The 20,072-nt window shown below is 36.1% G+C and overlaps 1 protein-coding gene across 7 annotated transcripts in view; it reads left to right on the forward strand.

The window, feature by feature from the left end:
- Rttn (rotatin) overlaps positions 1-16,217 on the forward strand; it is a 152,692-nt gene extending 136,475 nt beyond the window's left edge. For 6 of the 7 annotated variants that reach the window (XM_078029895.1, XM_078029897.1, XM_078029896.1 and 3 more), the window contains 6 exons: positions 1,255-1,381; positions 3,663-3,865; positions 6,991-7,258; positions 13,499-13,602; positions 14,713-14,782; positions 15,780-16,217. In XM_078029895.1, coding sequence (XP_077886021.1) covers positions 1,255-1,381; positions 3,663-3,865; positions 6,991-7,258; positions 13,499-13,602; positions 14,713-14,782; positions 15,780-15,865 — 858 coding nt within the window. In that variant the 3' untranslated portion in view covers positions 15,866-16,217. Of the gene's footprint in view, positions 1-1,254; positions 1,382-3,662; positions 3,866-6,990; positions 7,259-13,498; positions 13,603-14,712; positions 14,783-15,779 lie in introns of those variants that run through there. The other variant, XR_013429485.1, reaches the window with a different exon arrangement.
- The last annotated feature ends 3,855 nt before the right edge of the window (positions 16,218-20,072 follow it).

The raw sequence follows: 20,072 nt of genomic DNA on the forward strand, positions 1-20,072 counted from the left end.
AACATTGATCATATATTCCTTAACCTTTGTTAAATAAGACAGGACTAACAATTTATATTTTGAAGTAGTCTGATGGGAATAAAGTATTACATTTACAGAGAGCTCTAAACATGGGGAAGAATATTGGGAATAACTGCAAAGCTTATGCTTTGAACACTGGGAATAACTTCTAGTCTATTTGATGCTGCATAAAATTGTGTAGGGTGTGTATGTTTATGAAAATGTGCTCATAAGTACACATGGCAGTACAAATTCCTGTCTCACAGTCTTACATATAGGACACCTATAAAAACTTAAGTTTAGCCATTTTATAGGAGTCTTATGAAATTGTATAAGTTTTTATAGCTACCTATGTTTATGATGGGACATAATAGGTAAAGAAGATGGCAGAACATAGTGCAAGTGGTTGTGTTTATAAGGCTGTCAGTGGCCATTGACTTTTGAAGTAAAAACTGTGCTTTATGTAAGATTTGTTCACACAACAATATTTAGAATGAATTGTATCATATTCAAATTGCTCAAAAATAGTAATTACACACATACACACACTCACACCATGGGGGGAGAGAGACAAGACAGAGACTGGGCAGAGTTGATGAGAATGTTTACTTAACAAGAAATTACCATTTATTGACCACCTAAGTTAGTTACTCCTTGTTGGAACATACCACTTTCTTGCATGATTTATATGTTATAGAAGCTGTTTTCTGCTTTTTTTCTCTGACTAGCATATCCTGGCCACCCTGGTGTTGAAGGCCAGGCTGTGCTCAGGGCAGCCATGTGTAGAGCCCTGTAGCTCTATGGCAAGACTGTCTGCTGGATCTTTTTTTTTTATTTTGGTATTGTGAATTAAACACAGGGTTACTGAGTCACATCCCCAGCCCTTTTTTTTTTATTTTTTATTTTGATGCAGTGTCACTTAGTTGCTCAGGGCCTCACTAAGTTACTGAGGCTGGGTGCAGACTTACACTCCTCCTTTGTCAGCCCAGCTGTCTACAGGATCTGATTCCCCTCCTCATTATTGAGAATAAAAATGAATTCAACGTTTTTTTTTTTTGTTTTTTTTTTTTTTGTGGTGCTGGAGATTGAACCCAGGGCCTTGTGCATGGAAGGCAAACACTCTACCTACTGAGCTAATTCCCAATTCAATTTCAATTTTTGTCTTATGTTAGTGACAGTGTTTTGAATTTGAATTTAATTTTGTATTTTCATATATTTAGACTCATGACTGTCCTTACTTTCTTTCCACAACAGGAAGCAGCTCTTGAAGCTCATCTTGTCCCTGTCTTGCACTCTCTCTGGCCTTGGCTTTTGATGGACGATTCACTGATGCAGATTGCCTTGCAGTTGCTTTGTGTCTATACTGCAAATTTTCCAAATGGTAACTAGAATCCAATGTTGCCTTTTAATAATAAACTATAGATTACTTACTTTCATACTGGTTACTGTGATTGTTAACATTACATCAATGTTAAGGTGGACAGGAAAAACATATTTTGAAGTATTTCTTCTACTTATAAAGGATATATTATTAGTCAAAGACAAGATTGCTTGTAGGTATTATAGTAGAGCAGACAGATATTTTAGGAATATGTTTGTCGACAGGGGAGAGTCATTGGACAATTCAGGAAGAGTCAAGAGAATATGCTGGTGGAAGGTAGAAAGGAAAGAAAGGTATCCAGGATGAGCCTCATTTGGGGAAATGAACCTGAGTGCATAGTAGTACCATTTATTAAAATGATAAAGCTCTGGATTTGACTTGGATTTAAAATAGGAATCAAGAGTACTGTTTGGTCATGTTAAGTCTGAGGTATCTGTATTCAAGCAAGTAAAAAAACTAAGGTGAAGTTGAATTCATTGGAGATGTAAAATATTGTTGGGAGTTTTATTAGTTATGTATTACTTCTGATCAAATTACCCCCAAATTGAGCAACTGTGCACATAGTTATGTAATCATCTCATGGCTTCTGTGAGTCAGGAATCTGGGAGTGGTTTAGGTGGATAGTTCTGATTTTCTCACCATATTTCTCCTTTCTTCATTATTTATGAGAGGGAACAAAGACAAGAGGTTTTGAGAAGGCTGCTTTGAGCAAGGAGGGCAAGCAGACATTGTAGAGAGTGAAGCAGGACAGCTGGCTGTGAAGCACCACTGACAGCTTATGGTCAGAAACGTGAGGTTTGTCTGGTCAGCAAGTGTGTGTGTTTTCATCTGGCAACATGTATCAGGAGTTTCCAAATAACGTGGGCTGTCCAGGAAGGGGCAGGACAGGTGGGAGCCCATCTTTTCACTTCTACATGCCCTGGTAGCTTATTCCTTTGACTGGTCTGACACCTCTAGAGCACTGTGCCTCAGAAGCCCAGCCAGCAGGAACAAGTAGAAACAGGCCTTCAGGCTCTTGAACCTTGAATTGCCATTTATGTATTTGAGTCTAGTACAGAACTGTCCTTGTCTTCCTTCTGCTGCTGCTCACTTTCTTCATCCCTTGTTCTGCTCGGAGAGTCTCCTCTCAGTGCATCTTCCAGCTCAGCATCCTCCTGGCCATATCAGCTCCTCTCTGAGGGCAGCTTTGGTCTGTAGGTTGTTCTCCTTGACCTTACCTTTGCTCGTTAATTTAGGGTTTAGGGAAGTAAGGAGGAGTAAAGAGTCAGTTGCTAAATGTTAAACAAAAGAAATATGTGCTTTAGTACAAATCTTCTGAAATTATAATTTGTCATTTTTATACTTAAAATTGAAATAAATATTAGAAGTGGTTAGGTTACACCTAAAAAAAAAAAAACATTTTACTTTTCAGTCTGGTTTGTTTCTGAGCAAAACTCTATTGTGTAATGACAGTTTCATGTAACAGTTAGTGGTAACAGTGGTATTTTAATACAGCTGTAAGGTTATTAATACAGGAAGGTTTGCTGTATTTTTTGTGTTCACTCATCTTTTATGAGTTATTTTACAGAATGTCTTGATTCTGGTTTGATTATGTACAAGCCTACCTCCTTGTAGCTGCTTTCACAGGTTGATTCCACCTTAGGGTTTTGTTACAGTACAGTCTTACCAATTAAGCATTAAACTGTATTTCTAATTCTTTTCTGATTATCTTTCTTCCTTGGTACATCTCACATGGTTACTTACTGAAAATCACTAAGCTCTGGAAAGCCAGTTACATGCCACTGCTGGCTCTCTCTGCCTATCAGCTATGTGAGCTTGAACAATCACTGGCTTTTCTGCACGGTGTCTTTACTTGTCTACCATGGAGAACAGCATTGCACTACCCACTGTCCCAGACACCTGTGTTCTTCATTTGTCTTTTCTGTAAAATGAAGGCATTAGACCAAGTTACCTCATATTTCTAAAATTCTGTTCTTCCATTCAGGCTTTTATTCAGATGTTTTCTGTAGGAACTATTTAAAAAAAACCCTATTATGCTGGTTTTATTCTATTTTAAAAGAAAAAATTGGTATTTTAAAATACTGTATTTGTTAGGTCTTCAATGAATACAGTAAATCTGTTAGATTGAAAGTAGGCATCTGCATTAGCCTTCAGTGCCGATTTGCAATTCACAGGTTAGTTGGCTAAGTCACTTTGATAGGCAGATATGCTTTACTAGATAGTGTTTTTAACACTAAACAGTGGAGTCAAGAAGATAACATGATTGGCTGCTGTTTTGAAGGTTGCAGTTCTCTTTGCTGGTCAAGTTATGGACAATATCCCGTTCACGCTGCACACAGAGGAGCCTCCAGTAGCTCTCTGATGCTGTGTATCCTAAAATTGGCCTCTCAGATGCCTCTCGAGAACACCAACATTCAGCAGACGGTTTTTTTGTTTCTTTCAAACCTGGCCTTGTCTCATGACTGTAAGGGAGTAATTCAAAAGGTAAGTACTTAAATTGTCCTGCCTATCATAAAGGAGATACTCCATTAAATAACACTTCCAATCAAAAATTTAGAGCTCAATTTCTAGGATAAATTTATTATAATTTTGAGAGGTTTTTTAAAAGGATTTTAAGAAGATTAAGAGGTTCACTGTTGATAAAAAGTGACAGAAGCTAGGCTATGATCTTACCTTTTCCTTTTAGTTTATCCTTATTAGTTTTGAGATTTTGTTTTACTACTCTCAGAAATGGTGATGTTAGAAAGACAGCTGTCTTACATTTATTGAATATCATAAAAGTAATATATATGGTCTTTAAACAGACCAAATTGAGCAGTAACAATCTCAGTTCAGTTTACATTGACAAATGGTTTATGAAATCACAGCCCTCTTTCACCCAGCTAGACTTTAACTTCTTTATGACCTAATAGGCAATTTTATGAGTTCTCTGGGATTTCTGTTCCAGAACTTTACTCTTACCACTGATTTAACTTTGGGTACTTTAAAAGGGAGGGAACTAGTTAAACAAATTCTCATATACATGTGCAGTCAAGATCTGTGTTTTAATGTATGTAAATAAAGTTCCTAGTTGAATAAATTCCTTAAAACTTGAATGTGATTAGATTATCTATTACTGTTGTTTACATGAAATAGTAATTTGATTGCTACTGTTTGTTTTGCTTGAAGAACAAGATAAATTGTAAAGGTTGAGCGTATCTGTTAAGAACTGAGTCTTCTTTTCCTCTACTGTTTCATCTCTTTGAAGCCCCAAATAATACTTTGAGTGTAATCACCAAACAAATAGAAAAAAAAAAATATCTTTCTTACTAGGAAATGAAATTGTCATTCTTACTATGGAAAATGTTTTCAGAGGTGTGCTGAAGTGACCTCCCACTGGCTCTTGGGAGTTTCAGAAAAGTTCAAGCTTGTCAATATCATGTGATCCTGAAATCAGCCATGGTGGGATTATTCACACTTTATAATTTGGCAAAAACATTCAGGGAATGGAACCAGTTTATTATTTACCAGCATATGGCTGGGTGGCTTCTTCATATGTATGTTCACATGCATGTCATTTATGTGTGTGTGTGTGTGTGTGTGTGTGTGTGTGTGTGTGTGTGTGTGTGTGTGTATGAGAGAGAGATTATAAGTTGTGCTGGTGTATGTGAATAAATTTCATATATGTATTCAAATATTTGTATATGTCACTTGTAACAGGAGAAGTCTTCTTGAACTAAATGTGTGTGATTACCATCCTGTAGAATGAGAAAGCATGTAGTGAGAACAGAGCTGGGAGCACAGAACTAGGCTTAGAGAACATGCTAATAGAAAGCAGAGCAGACCTCCGGGGGAACCTCAGAGCCAAGTCTCACTGTTCTCACTGTGTGACTCCGAGTGACTCTCTTTATACCTCATTTTTTAAAAAAATTTATTTTTATAATAATTAGGTTAAACAAAATGATCTCTAAGGTATCTTCACCTTTCACTCTGTGATTCTGGTGCTATACTGAAGAACATTGTGATCAACTGTAATCACATTCAGAGGATAACAGTCAAGTCACTTTCTTCTGTTCCAGTGAGAGGAAACTCCAGTGACTTAATAGCAATAATGAGCCTGGACACCCGAGTTCCTCCTCTCTGTCACCCATCGGTGGGCATGAGGATGCTAGAGTTCCGCCTTTCCGTTATTCATCAGTAGGGATTAGAAAATGCAGCCAGAGCTGTTATTCAATTCAGTTGTAAAATGTCTGCTCTTTCTGCCATGAGATTTCTGCACTTTCTAACTGGTGCATAAAATTGTTTAAAATTATCTTTAGACCTAACAAAGAGGAGGGATGTCCATAGGATGTTTGCATTTTAAAGCACTGACATATATATTATTGCTGTGGTCATCCCTTAATCTCCAATATCATGGTAGAATCTAGCTGAATAGGAAAGATAAGGTATAAATCTAAAAGCATCATTCTGGGCTGAGAAATGAGAAATAGGCATGAGTGATGGCAAATGTTATTTAAAATGGGCATGTCATTTTATAGTGTATTTGTTGCTTGGAAAATATTGCTAATATTTTTGCAGCCCATTTTATGTGTATAATCAGGATTCTTTTTGTAAAAGTCTTAAGATTAATTTTACAAATTAAAGCTAACATCTTGATTTAGGAATAGGAGAACCCAAGAGACAAGCTGGAGTAGATTAAACAGGGAGAGATGAGTTACTCTGTGCAGTTATAAAAGTTGAATGAGTGCATTTCACTTCTAAAATGTCCAACCACCTCTGGTTTCCATATTGCCATCATGGATTTCAATCTGATATAGTACTTTTTATATTTTGTTTGCATATAGATGACTCTAGACAATAATATGTTATCTTTCGAATAGTTCAGAGCTTGGTAGGGTTTTGTGGAAGGGACTTTATTTGAAGGTTGATACAACTCTTACAGTTCAAGTAATAGATCTCTCTCATCTGTAAGTTTAATAGAATGACACATAGCCATGAGAAATTAATTTCTATAATGATAAGGAAGTGGGATAAATGGAATATAGAATGGAACTATAGACTGAAAAAAAAAAGCAAACACTTGTAGCTATAATGATACAAAATACCCTCCTATTACCAGAGTTGTTACAAAATACCCCACTATTACCAGAGTTGTTACAAAATACCCCACTATTACCAGAGTTGTTACAAAATACCCCTCTATTACCAGAGTTCTTAACTAGTTTTCCAGACTGGGGTTTTGTTTCTTTTTCCTCTCCATAGGAAATTTTTTAATGAGTAGCAAAATTGCCAGAAGGCAGACAGAAAGAGAAAATTCAAGAGGCCTAAAGTAATCCCCAAACTGAATTATCAATCCTGAATAATTGAGTTGACTATAGCTTACTGAATTCCATCATCAGGAGAAAAAAAATGAGCTGAAATTAAAATTTGAGCACTATTTTGTTCCTCTTACCCGTTTTACTTATACTTGGCAATGATATAGATGAAGTATTTAGACAGTATTGGGAGGAAAGAGAAATTTAGGTTAGAAAAGAGGATACCATAATGCTAGCTAATTGGTCACAAAGGGACTAGGGAAATAATGACAAAAGACCCAAGAAGAAAATAATATTCTCTCTGTTTACCCACAGAGTAACTTCTTACAGAACTTTCTGTCTCTAACATTGCCAAAAGGAGGAAATAAACATCTCAGTAATCTGACCATTCTTTGGTTGAAGTTACTCTTGAATATATCTTTTGGAGAAGATGGGCAGCAAATGATCCTGAGGCTTGATGGCTGTTTAGACTTACTTACTGAGATAAGCAAATACAAGCATAAGAGCAGCCCTTACATACCACTTCTTATTTTTCATAATATTTGCTTCAGCCCTGCAAATAAGCCCAAGATTCTGGCTAATGGTAAGTATTCATATTATATACCACACACACAAACGTGCTTTTATACATGTGGTTATTCATAGGCTGTTAAAACACAAAATAATTTTATAATTTGCCAGGTGTTTATGTTGCAGGGGCTGGGGGAATGAGTCAGGCAAGACTTTGCCTCCTTTGAGCTGCTTGGAGTCTCTGGATGTTAATAAATCATGTTATCCCCATGGACAAACTGGATACAGGAGGACAAACTGTGTGTAGGGGTGCTTGCTGACCTTGGCTCTCCTTGTTCCTGCTGCAAGTCCCCCTCATCGCCTCTCTGTCTTTGAGCAAATACAGCTATGTCAGGGAAGACTTTGCAGACCCACCAGTTAAAGTTGGACCCTCCCTGCCCCCTGTTCCCTCCCCACCACTCTCTTCCCCTTTCCCTTTGTTTTATTTCTCCATTGCATCAACACTAGGATACACTCTGCATTCCAATGTATATCTATTTATTCCTGGACTCCCCCTGATCCCCAGAACCTGCATCTTGTAGAGTCTAGTCTTTTTTCCTTCCATGTGTTTCATGTAATCTTTTCTCAAAGGCTTTTTTCCATGACACACATTTTTCCAAGTGAATGGAAATAATTCTGCCTATGCTCTGCTGTGTGTACGGTAATGATTCTGTTTTCCTGATAATAATTATTAAATTTCAGGAAATGTATAGAAGCATTTTTAAGGTTCAATCAGCTTTTAACTCCCCTCATTAACTACTCTTGATTCTCACTGCTTCTCCACTGACACTGTGCTCTTCGTCGATGGGGAGTGTACATCAGAGGTTGTTTTTATTCTATTCTGCCGTACCTGCTTCAGTCCTCATGTTTGTAAAATGAGGATAACCAGCCCTACCTCTGAGCAACTAAATGGCCCAGGAAACAGCTGTTGCCATTCTTGAGCCACTGGAGCTACTCAGCAGCATCGCTTATTCTTTTGGGGGATTTTATTTTTTTTTATTTGTTCTTTTTATATATACATAAGAGTAGAGTGTATTTTGACATATTATACATACATGGAGTATAATTTACTCTTAATTAGGATCCCATTCTTTTGGATCTTATTCTTTATTCACCTTTCTCAGAAGGAATTTTGTCTTTGGTAACTACTTATTACACTTTATTATTAAGAGAGTAGGGAAAAGGAAAGGCTTTAGGGAGCTAAAGGAGAAGTCTGCATTTTCTACTTCTCCATGTCTCTGGATTTATTTTCAGTATTTTCTTGTAGTCAGCAGTGCTTTCTATCCTTCATTAGCTTAAAGCAGATGAAAACACTTTTAGTTAAAAAGGAGCCTCCCCATATCCCAAAGACTTGATCTCAGTGGGCTTTCAAAGCAGCGTTAACATGGGAGACAATAGCTGTGCAGGTTCTGTGTGGAACTGTTTAAGGCGTATCACAGGCTTTGCCCCCTTTTTCCTCATGGGGATCCAGAGTGGAGGTCTTAGCAGGATCATCTAGCTTAAAAATCTACCAGGAAAGCAGACATGCCTCTGATCAGTAGAACTCAGACATCTGGTGTAGATGGTTAGGAGTGAAATGTGCATTGGGGCTTGGGCTTGCTGTTAAAAATAGATTCATGGCATTTTTTGTTTCTGGTAATGTCAGGCTAAGCGTCCTTTGAAAATAATAAAAACATGCTAGATAAGCTTTATTAAAATTCACCACACAAAAAAAAATAGCTGAAGAGATAGTGGGAAACTTCAGACTAATCTTGATCAAAATCTAATACCCAGAGAACTAAGAAGTGTATAGAAATTCTTTTGCCCAAGGACAATTGCTAAGAAATGATAGAACAGATGTCAAGACCCTCCAAGGTGGCACTCTCCTGAATGAAGCTAGAACTCAGGAGAACCATTCTCTTAGGAGAAGAGCAAGTTAGAATTGATTTCCTCCTCTAATTCTCATCCAGATGACAATAAAGAAAGGTGAAAAAAATAAATAAAATGAAAGTCAGCCTGAGCAACACAAATTCCCTCCCACAGCTCTGCACCCAGGAATGCTTGGGTCTTGACAGCTTGGGCTGAGAACTTGTTTTAAGGTGGTCCCTGAGTGCTTAGAAAAAGCAGAACAAGTTTATACTAGACCTCAAGAAACTTCTACAAATAATTTTTCAAAGCATGAACCAGTACAAAGTTAATCAGGTACATTAGGAAATTTGGCAACAGGAGCTAGAACCAACAGAGGAAACCATGCCAACTTCTCTGCCTGACTTCAAATACTAGGAGTATAAAATATAGTTTTTGTTTTAATTTTTATTGTTAGTTGTTTAAAACATTACATAGTTCTTGACAAATCATATTTCACACTTTGATTCAAGTGGGTTATGAACTCCCATTTTTACCCCGTATACAGATTGCAGCATCACATCGGTTACACATCCACTGTTTTACATATTGCTATACTAGTGTCTGTTGTATTCTGCTGCCTTTCCTATCTTCTACTATTCCCCCTCCCCTCCCCTCCCCTCCCCTCTTCTCTCTCTACCCCCTCTACTGTAATTCATTTCTCCCCCTTGTTTTTTTTTCCCCCCTTTCCCCTCACTTCCTCTTGTATGTAATTTTGTATAACCATGAGGGTCTCCTTCCATTTCCATGCAATTTCCCTTGGCAACAGGAGCTAGAACCAACAGAGGAAAACATGCCAACTTCTCTGCCTGACTTCAAATATTAGGAGTATAAAATATAGTTTAAAAAATAACTTTAATAATACCATATTTAGATAAGTAAATGATAAGCTTGAAAATGCCTTTAGGGACTGGGAAACTGAAAAATAAGATTTGAAACAAGAACTAAGTAGAATTTCTAGACCTTCACTGAACAGTATGATAACCTGTGAGCCACACGTAGCTACTTCAAATTTAAACTTAAGTAAATCAAAATTAAATATTAGGGCTGTCAGTCACAGTAGCTACAGGTCTAGTAAGTATCTTATTAAGCAGCACTGATTGTTATAAATATTATAGGAAGTTGTGTCAGCATTATTCTAGAATTTTAATAGCCAAAATTTTAAAATTAATATGCACATCTGGTATTGATAATATATACAAGTTAGATATAGCAGAGAAGAAAATGTAGGAATTAGAAGTATATCAGAAAAATAGTATCTAGAATGTAGCAGTGGAAATCTGAGAAGGTGAGAAAGCATTAAAAGAATAAAAGGTAAGTGACAATTACATGAGAGTCTTAACTACGTGTTTATTGAAGTCCTAGGGGTAGCAAAAAGATGGGAGAAGGAAATACCTAGAGATAATGATAAAAATTTAAAAACTATTCTAAGACACTACAAAACATATTCAAGAGACCCAGATAAGTCCAAGCAGATGAAATAAAAATAATTTATTCCTAGACACATCAGAGCCAATGTTCAGAAGACCAAAAATAGTGAAATTGACTTTTTCTTTGAAAAAAGTAACTTTAGAAAAATTTATTCTAGAAAACCAGAAAGTCCAATAATGGTAAGAGATATTGAATTAGTAAAAAAAAAATCTAACTATATAAAATCCATTTAAAAAATCTAATTATAGAGAATCCTAGATCTAACTAAGCATGGCGTCAAACTCCTGTGATCAAAGCTACTGGGGAGGATCCCAAATTCAAGGTCAGCGTAGGCAACTTAGTGAAATCCTGTCTCAAAATAAAAATTTAAAAAGGCTGAGGACATAGTTCACTGGTCTCTGGTACTGGGGAAAAAAAAAAAATTCTAGATGCAGCTAGCTTCACTAGTAAGTTCTCCTGAAGATCAAAGTAAAAATAATTCCAAACATATGCAGTCTCTTTCAGAGTAGAAAAAGAGGAAATAATTGTTAATTTTGTGAAGTTCCCATAAACTTGTTGGCATAATCTGACAAGGGCACAGATATTCTGGTAAATATTTTAGCTCTTGGAGGGTGAAAGGGGTGGAATATATATTGAATATATATAATTTTATTATACATGTATAAGTATATAAATTTGACTGGCAAAAAGGATAGATAGCATACCCAGAAAATAACTAAAAAAGTAATACTCTTTATTGTGAATTCTGTATGACCAGTTGATTCTCACAGAATACTTTCATTGTTTTTTCCTGAACTTTTGTATCCATAGCCGATTTAAGGTAAACATTGTCATGATTTAACAAATGAAACTGCCTCCTAATTTGCTCTTTTCCCCATAAATTTAGTATCATTTAATCTGCTAATAATATACTGCTATAATTACTACTTACCCCTGTGCAGAATATACTCATAAAACTGAAACCTATTAGTTTTACCAGTAATTCACTCTTGATTATAGCATCTGTTGACTTTCATGGTGTAAATATCTCACTGTCACTGATTTGAAGCTACCAACATGACAACCCTAAACTTAGAATCATGAAGTCAATTTATGAAGAAAAGTAATAAGTATTTAAAACTCATCATTTCACAATTAACTCTATTTGAGTATTATACTCCTGAGGTTATTTATATATTTAAATGGGAAAGGGAGGAAAAAAGGGAATTTATACTGATTTATTAAACTTAAAAATGTATTATGAGCTTTTTTCTTATACATGTTTTATTTATTTATTTTTAATACTTTTAGTTGTAGATGGACACAATCTCTTTATTTGTATGTGCTGCTGAGGATTGAACCCAGTGCCTCACATGTGCTAGGCAAGCACTCTACCACTGAGCCACAAACTCAGCCTATATATATGTGCTTTAAAATGTGGTTTTAAAAAAAGCTGACCTACTATCAGAAAGGGCCATATTAATTCACCACATTAATTGACCTATGTATGTACTTCAGACATTTTAAGAGACGGTAACTAGTTGAAGGAGTTATGATATAAATTTAGATAACAGGGGTCTGTGTTCTGAATGTTTGGTGTAATATGTAAAAACATTGATTGCTGCTACTTATCTAGAACACAAGAAAATCACCGTCCCATCTGCCGGTGTCCTTGCTGAGTAAGAAATATCAGCCATAGCTTCACATGATAAGTTATGCCTGATAATTGTTTATGTGACTAGGTATGGATAGGCCATGATACAGGAAAACTAAAGGGAGCTAGATATTACAGATGAGGTATGCAGGCAGTAGGGGTCAGTGTGACAGGAAATTGCTGTTCCACATGTACCTCCCACATCACCTTCTCCCTACACAATTTGAGTTCTGGATGGAACAGGTAGCTCTCTTGCTCCTTCCTTCCTTCCTTCCTTCCTTCCTTCCTTCCTTCCTTCCTTCCTTCCTTCCTTCCCTTGCTCCCTCCCCCACTCCTTCCCTCCCTTTTTCCTTTTTACCTGTGAAAGATTTAAAAATTCTTAAAATAAAAAAAAATCAAATAGATGCACTTAAAATTTTTGTTTAATTATGAAATATTTTATTCAGGTAGCCTCTGTAAGGCACTAGCACATGTGGTTGGAGTACATGTCAATGAGCAGATGCAAACCTTACCATTGAACAGGGTTATTTTAATTAGTTACATTCCTGGTTGGCAGGGATTGGTTAATATTCACATGATGTAGAGAATTTCCAGTAGCAAGTACCTTGGCCTCAAAAATGCAACATGCTAAAATCATACAATTTAGATGGTAAATAATGTGATACAGTTTGGTGATATATAAAAATAAATAATAAAGTAAGTTCAAATATTGTTCTGAAATACCTTGACAGTTACCTTAGAAGGGGACTTCTGAATCATCATTTGAAATGAATAGACTGGTACATAATTAGTAAGGCTCCATTTTTGCTCAAGCTGGCTTTGTAAAGTGGACATATCTTGTGTATTAGTATGCAATTTAAATCAATTTTTCCTCTGATATACACACCCACATAAAATTCCTTTAAAATGTTTAGGTTTTTTTTGAAAATTGTAATCAGTGTAGTATTTCTCAACTATTTTACCTTTAACCCATGATAATGATATGTTGTGTATTGGTCTTTATAATTTTTGATGATGGCTAATCTATTTTCCTGCATACTCAAATATTAGCTATCATTGAATAACTCATTCATATAATTCATTATGTACTTATTTGCACTAATGGTGTCCTTAAGTGAATGGCCTCTGTTGAGCTTGGGCCAAGAGATTTGTGCCTATCATGAAAATAACTGTTTTTGAGTTGTTGTTTTTTTTTTTTCCATAGAGCAAAAGTTGCCACAGTGCTGTGATACCAACTTGGAGAAAGGGGTATCTGATTAATCCAAAATAAGAGTGCATTTAATATCTGGGACTAAACTTTATTTTTTTTAATGTGTTTGTTTTTAGAAAAAGTCATTACCATACTAGCTGCCTGTCTGGAAAGTAAGAATCAAAATGCTCAGAGGATTGCAGCAGCTGCACTTTGGGCTTTGACATATAATTACCAGAAGGTCAGTTTTAAAAATCATCTTATGAATTGGGGGCAAACAGCCAGGCCTGTGAGGGTACATCCAAGGATATCAGAGGAGTATTAGAAAAGAAAAAAGAAAAATAAAGGCAAAGACCCATCTTTTCTTTGTTCACTCATTCAGTTAGTAATCCATCAGTTGAAATCTATATCATTTAATCATCAGAAGGCCCCAGTTCAGAAGAGTATCTTTTAAGTGAATTTCCCTATTAATTTAAATTGATTTGCCATTGGGTTATAATTTTAATATAGATTATTTCTTCAAAAAGATGTGTCAAGGAAAAATGCATTGATACAAGACCAAATAAGTTTTATCCAAATATATGATTCAGTTTTTTATTGTACTTATCATTGCTGATTTTTTAAAATTAGTTCAATTCTTAAAAGGCCAGTAGAAGGCCTGCCCAGAGAGATGCACAGCACAGTAGGCCCTGTAGCTTCCCATTCTCTGGCATTTGGTCTTCTCTTTTATTGCAGATATCTCACTCCTAAAATACCTGTGAGTATCTAGTGGTAAAAGAATAGCCAGAAAACCCTGTGCCTTTAGACAGCCTTCCCAGAATGGTGTTCTCTCAGCCCAGTGTCCCCACTGTGCCGTGTCCCACCCTGCCTCTAGCACCCCCCCCCCCACCAACGTCAGGGACTCTTGCTCTCCCTCCCACCTGTTGTCCCCTGGACTGCACACAGGATTTGACACTTTGTAACCACCAGTAAATGTTTTTTTGACCAACTGACTGGTAACCTTTGAAATACTCCCATCTAAAATCTGATATTTGAGGGAATATGAATACTGAAACTAAAGGTTAACTGGTTTAAAAAAACAAATTGAGATTAGGGGAGAAGGACAAAAGGAGAAGGTAAGAAGAGTAATTGGACAGCAGATAATGGTTAGGTGAGGTAGGAGGAGGACGAAGGTGTCGGGGGATTACCACAGTAGGATACACTAACTGTATAATTCTGTAGTTACCTTATTGTATTTTATGGTACCTGTTTAACACTGTAGTTACCAGTGAACAGAATCAGTATTGTATTATCCTAATTCTTGACATATGGGAATAAGTCTAATTCATGGGTTGGTCTATATTATCTCCAGGCCAAAACAACTTTGAAAAACCCATCAATTAAAAGAAAAGTAGATGAAGCATATTCCTTAGCAAAGAAAGGTAAGTTTTATAGTTAAACTTGGAAACCACAAAATTAGTTCTCAGGATACTGAAATATTTAGACAAGCCATAGTAAAACAACAGTTTTCTACACCATTACTAAATTTTGCAGAGCTATTTTTTGTCAAAAGCATTATATGTGCCAATATTTAGTTAGACTTTCATTATAACATTTTTTAAAATAGTAAAACATCCTAATAGATGAAGGTTTGAGATATAATAATTTCTTAAAATGTGTCTGTGATCTTTCTCCAAGTCAGTTTTTTCCTGGTACTAATTTTCTTTGCCAGTGGCTGCCTCTGGGCTAAAGTGTGCTCTTAGGTGATAAGAACTGGGCCTAATTAGAACTGACCTTGAACAGGAAGCTTTGATTTAAGATCACCAATTTGAATTGCAATCTTCTGAGAATAGATTTCATTGCCCCCATATCCATGTTGCCCTGTGATCTGCATGATAGGAGAGAGTTTTCTTTTCAAAGCACGTTACTCATTTTAAGTGACACCAGTTTTATCCTCTGAACACATTTCAAAACAACTGAGCTATGCCTTTCCTGTACTGTAGTAGTCTGTGGACTATTAATCTGTGTTTTTATATAGTCTAATTCTTTTTAAAATAAGGGGAGCAGTTTTGTTTCCTTTCTAGCTATGCCCATGAATTTCTGAAGAAAACAAATAATTGGGTTACATTGAAGTTTATGCTTTAGGAGAAACAATAATTTTTTTAAAAGTAATGGCATTCATCTAGGATTATAGTTAACAATATCTATTATGGAATTGTATTTTTTAATACTCTTTGGGTAGACCATTAATAAAAACAATATAAATTCTGTGACTTATTAATTTTTAAATGTAAAATATTCTTATAATTCTAGTATATCAAGAACTAACATTTTTGTAAGTAAATATGATTCATGTTTCTGGAAGAGTATCTACCCCTTGAGTATAGAACTAAATTGAATAAACTAGTATTCCTAGACTCTTAATTTTTTTTCTCTCAGCTTTCTCAAACCCAGAAGAAAGCCCTCTAAATGCCTACCATTTGAAATGTCTTGAAAACCTCGTGCAGCTGCTCAGCTCTTCCTGAGTGCCATGAGATGCTCCCCCCGAATCTGACAGCCACCAGCGGAGAGCCGAGCCCTAGGCTGGCTTAGTGTGGAGCTGCTACCCGACGCCGTACCAACTCTGCAGAGTGCCGATGCCCTCCTTGCCTTAGGAAAAATAGGGCTGGTGACACTGAAAGAAGGAGAATTGGTGACATTATGACTCTGTGCTTTTGTGGCCATTTTCTAGAAGTAATAATAGTGGACAAGAGATGATGGGGAAACACAGAATGTTCTGGCAACATAAACATTTGTATCCCTTTCTATGCAATTTTCTTTGTAAAAATCCTATTTAACAGTTATTTAATAAAACAAAATATTTTTAGAAATTGAAAATTGACTGTCATTTCTAGTTACAAAATTTTGTCAGTTCCAGGAATATTAATTTTAGCAATTAAAAGGAGGTATTATGTTGTGGTTTGTGTGTATGTTCGTTCTTTTTTTTTTCCTTTCTTTCTAAAAATTTTGATCTGAAATTTGGCTTGAAATTTATCAATACAAAGTCTTATTTTCAAATTTTTGTATTTTACAGAGCAAACATACTGGTGAAACATGTGTATGTGTACATGTGTGTAATTTTGTAGCTTGCTTATGCAATTTTTAGCAATATTAATTTCCTTCTAAGGGATATGTAAATCAATTATAATTTTCACTTTTTGACTTCTGAAAGGCTGTGTGATAAAGAGGGGAGAAATATATTGGGGTCTTATGGGCATGGGTTCAAATTCTACCTCAACCCAAAATATCAAGAAGAACAAGTCATAGTGTAGGAAGAGCAAGATCTGTTCATTAGCTGATTTACTCATACATCAGCATATACTTGCCTTATTGCCTCTTTGAAAGCAGAAATAATTATAATTGTTTCCCCTAAAAATTTCTGATAGTGCCCAAGGGGGATTTGTAACCCAAGGGAACCACTTAAAGACATTGCCTGCTGCAGCTCAGGGTGGCTGCAGACATGGGAGGGGAGGGGTGATCCATCAGAAAATTCTGCACTTGGTCTGTTGTATTCAGGAATGCTAACCTTAACCATGCGGAGGTCTAGGCTCTTGGACAGCCATCCTGCCATAGTGGTCTCTTGAACTTGCATCCATTTAGCCAGGAGGGCAGGTGTTAACACAGAAGGCCCCACTAGCCAGCAGCTGCCATGCTTCTACACTGGGGACTATCACCAGCAGAATCCTTGGGGTGCCAGATGGAAAGCACATCCTTGTGCCCACTGAAACAGGTCTACTCTGTGTCCAAGAATTATGATAAATTCCTCAGGTTATGCCCACTGCAATTTGAGAACCACTAATACCCCCGATTTTATACAAAACTGACTAGGACATGAAAATGACTTGTTATCCTTAACTAACTGCTTAATGATGAAATTGGGACCCGAATGACTATCAAGTATTCCTTTACACACACCCCAGTTTATGCTAGGATCTAAAAAATAGGTAGTGACTACTTCATACCTCATGGTGTCCAGTTTTACCATTTCTAACACTGTTGTTGGGTGAACTGGTGTGTATATAGGTGCCTTGTAAGCACAGCCTGTGTCTTGTTCACTGCAAACACTGATACTAAGGCTTCTCTATTTAAGACCTTCAGTAGGTGGGAGAGGAAACAGGCATTGGTTTTGAAAATAGGATATGAGAATGAAGTAAAAAATGGAATTTTACCTATTTAACTCCAGATTGGCAATTTCCTTTTGCAGTATTAAATAATCACATCTATGATAATGTTCCCTGATTAGTCTTTGTGGCTACAGCTTGTGCCCAATTCCTGAAGTTGCTCAAGTCTCAAAGCTGCTTCTTTATTATTCTGTTTTTTTATTTTAGTTTTCATAGGTGCATAACATACATAATAATGGGATTCATTATTACTTACTTGCACATGCATACAATAGAACAATATAATTTGGTCAGTTTCGTTCCTCAGTATCACCCCTTTCTTTTCCCTCCTTCCTTTCCCTGGTCTTATTCCTCTAATCTACTGGCTTCTCTTTTCATGAATCTGCCCCCCTGTTTTTTACTTTTTTCTCTCTGGCTTCCACATATGAGAGAAAGCATATGACCCTTGACTTTTTGAGTCTGGTTTATTTAACTTAACATAGTGCTCTCAAGTTCTATTTTTTTTTTTGTAAGTGACATCATTTTATTCTTTATATCTGAGTAAAACTATTGTATGTCTATGCTACATTTTCTTTCTTTTTAAAATTTTTTAATTTTTTTGTTATTTTTTTATTATTAGTTCAAAACATTACAAAGCTCTTGACATATCATATTTCATACATTTGATTCAAGTGGATTATGACCTCCCAGTGCCACATTTTCTTTATCCTTACATCAGTCAGTGAACACCTAGACTGGTTCCATAGTTTGGCTATTGTGAATTGTGCTGCTACAAAAATGGGGTATACACATATTATTGTAGTATACTGATTTTAATTCTTTAGGATAAACACTGAGGAGTGGTTTAGCTATGTCACATAGTAGTTCCATTCCTAGTCTTTTGAGGAACCTCCATACTGTTTCATAATGGTGGTTCAGATTTACAGTCGTACCAATCTCTAGCATTTATTATTATTTGTATTTTTGGTGACTGCCATTCTAACTGGAAATGAAATCTCAGTGTAGTTTTGATTTGCATAGTTTCAATCTTCTACATATATGACACATAGCACCATTTGTTAAAACGACTATCTTTTCTCCAATATGTTTTTGGCACCATTGATAAGATCAGATGGCTCTATCTACATGGATTTGTCTATGTCTTCTTTTGTGTCCCATTGGTCAATGTGTCTGTTTTTATACCAGTGCCATGCAGTTTTTGATGCGGTAGCATATTTTGAAGGTAGGTATTGTGATGGCTCCAACACTGGTTTTGTTTTGTTTTCTTAGAATTTTATTTTTAGAATTGGCTATTTGACTTTTTAATTTTTCCATATGATTTTTAGGACTGCTTTTTCTGGTTCTGTGAGGAATGCCATTGGTATTTTGATGGGGTATTTAATAATATGGTAACCATATTATTAATTCTGCCTATCCATGAACATAGTAATCTTTCCATCTTCTGTCAATTTCAGTTTTTTTTCAGTGTTCTATAATTTTTATTGTAGAGGTCTTTTACCTTCTTGGTTAGATTCATTCCTAGGTATTTTATTTTTCCAAATCTGCTTCTTGACCCATGATGATATATTCTTCAGATTTGGCAGAATAATGGTTCAAGTAATGATTACCATCCCTGGCTATGGCCATCTCTTCTTGTAGTTTTATCAATAAGTGAGACAGCTTGAGAGAGTGGTTAACAGCAGAGGGCTCTGGAGTTGTATGGAGCTGTGATTATCTCTGGCCCCACCACTGCAACCTCTGGGGTTGAGTATGCTTGAGTGTTTTTTCAGAAAAGGATACTTACCCTGTAAAGTTGGTGAAGAAGACAGAGTGCTTAGTACAGTGCCTAGTATGTGGTTGATTATCCCTTGGATGTTACCAGTGATTAATTATTATAAAATTTTCAAACAATCATGTATCTTAAAGAATTAAATGTTCATTCCTTGCAAACTTTCTGTCCTTTTGAGGAGCCGAATATGCTGAGAAGTAACTCATGCTGTCAAACTAGTTTCCAGCCTTCCAGAGATTGATAGTTTCTATTGGAGGTACATGGTCCTGTGGCCACACAGCAAGTCCTTGAGAAGGACTTGTCCTCTTACAAAGCCTTGTCCTCTTACAAGGCTTTGCTTCCATGCATTAAATATGCTTCTGTGGTTTGATGTGTTTCATTCTGTTTGTCAGGTTGTTTTGATTGTATTTCAGTTGATGAAATATTGCTTTCTCCATTTGATTTATAAAAATGGAACATTCAAGAGAAAAATCTTAAAGAAGCCACTTTCTTCTTTCCACCTGTTGTACTGTGATCCAAAGAGTATGGGAATTCAGTCATAAGATACTATTGTTTCTGTGAATTAATGAAACTTGGTATAGAGGAATTCAGTTTGTTCTTCCTAAAAGTTATCTCTCCTAGGAAATTTCTCCCACAATTGAAGTGATAAATCATGTGGGACTGAGTGAGTGCGCTGAGCCTTGAGGCTCAGGATGTACAGAAGACTCTGCCAACACCCCAGGAATTCTGAGGTTTGGCAGCCACATTTGCAAGCAGCTCAGTGTGATCCTGTTTTAAATGTTCCCAACAACATTTATCTTTGTG

Source organism: Ictidomys tridecemlineatus, chromosome 13 (genome assembly GCF_052094955.1).
Source record: "Ictidomys tridecemlineatus isolate mIctTri1 chromosome 13, mIctTri1.hap1, whole genome shotgun sequence".
Taxonomy (NCBI): domain Eukaryota; kingdom Metazoa; phylum Chordata; class Mammalia; order Rodentia; family Sciuridae; genus Ictidomys; species Ictidomys tridecemlineatus.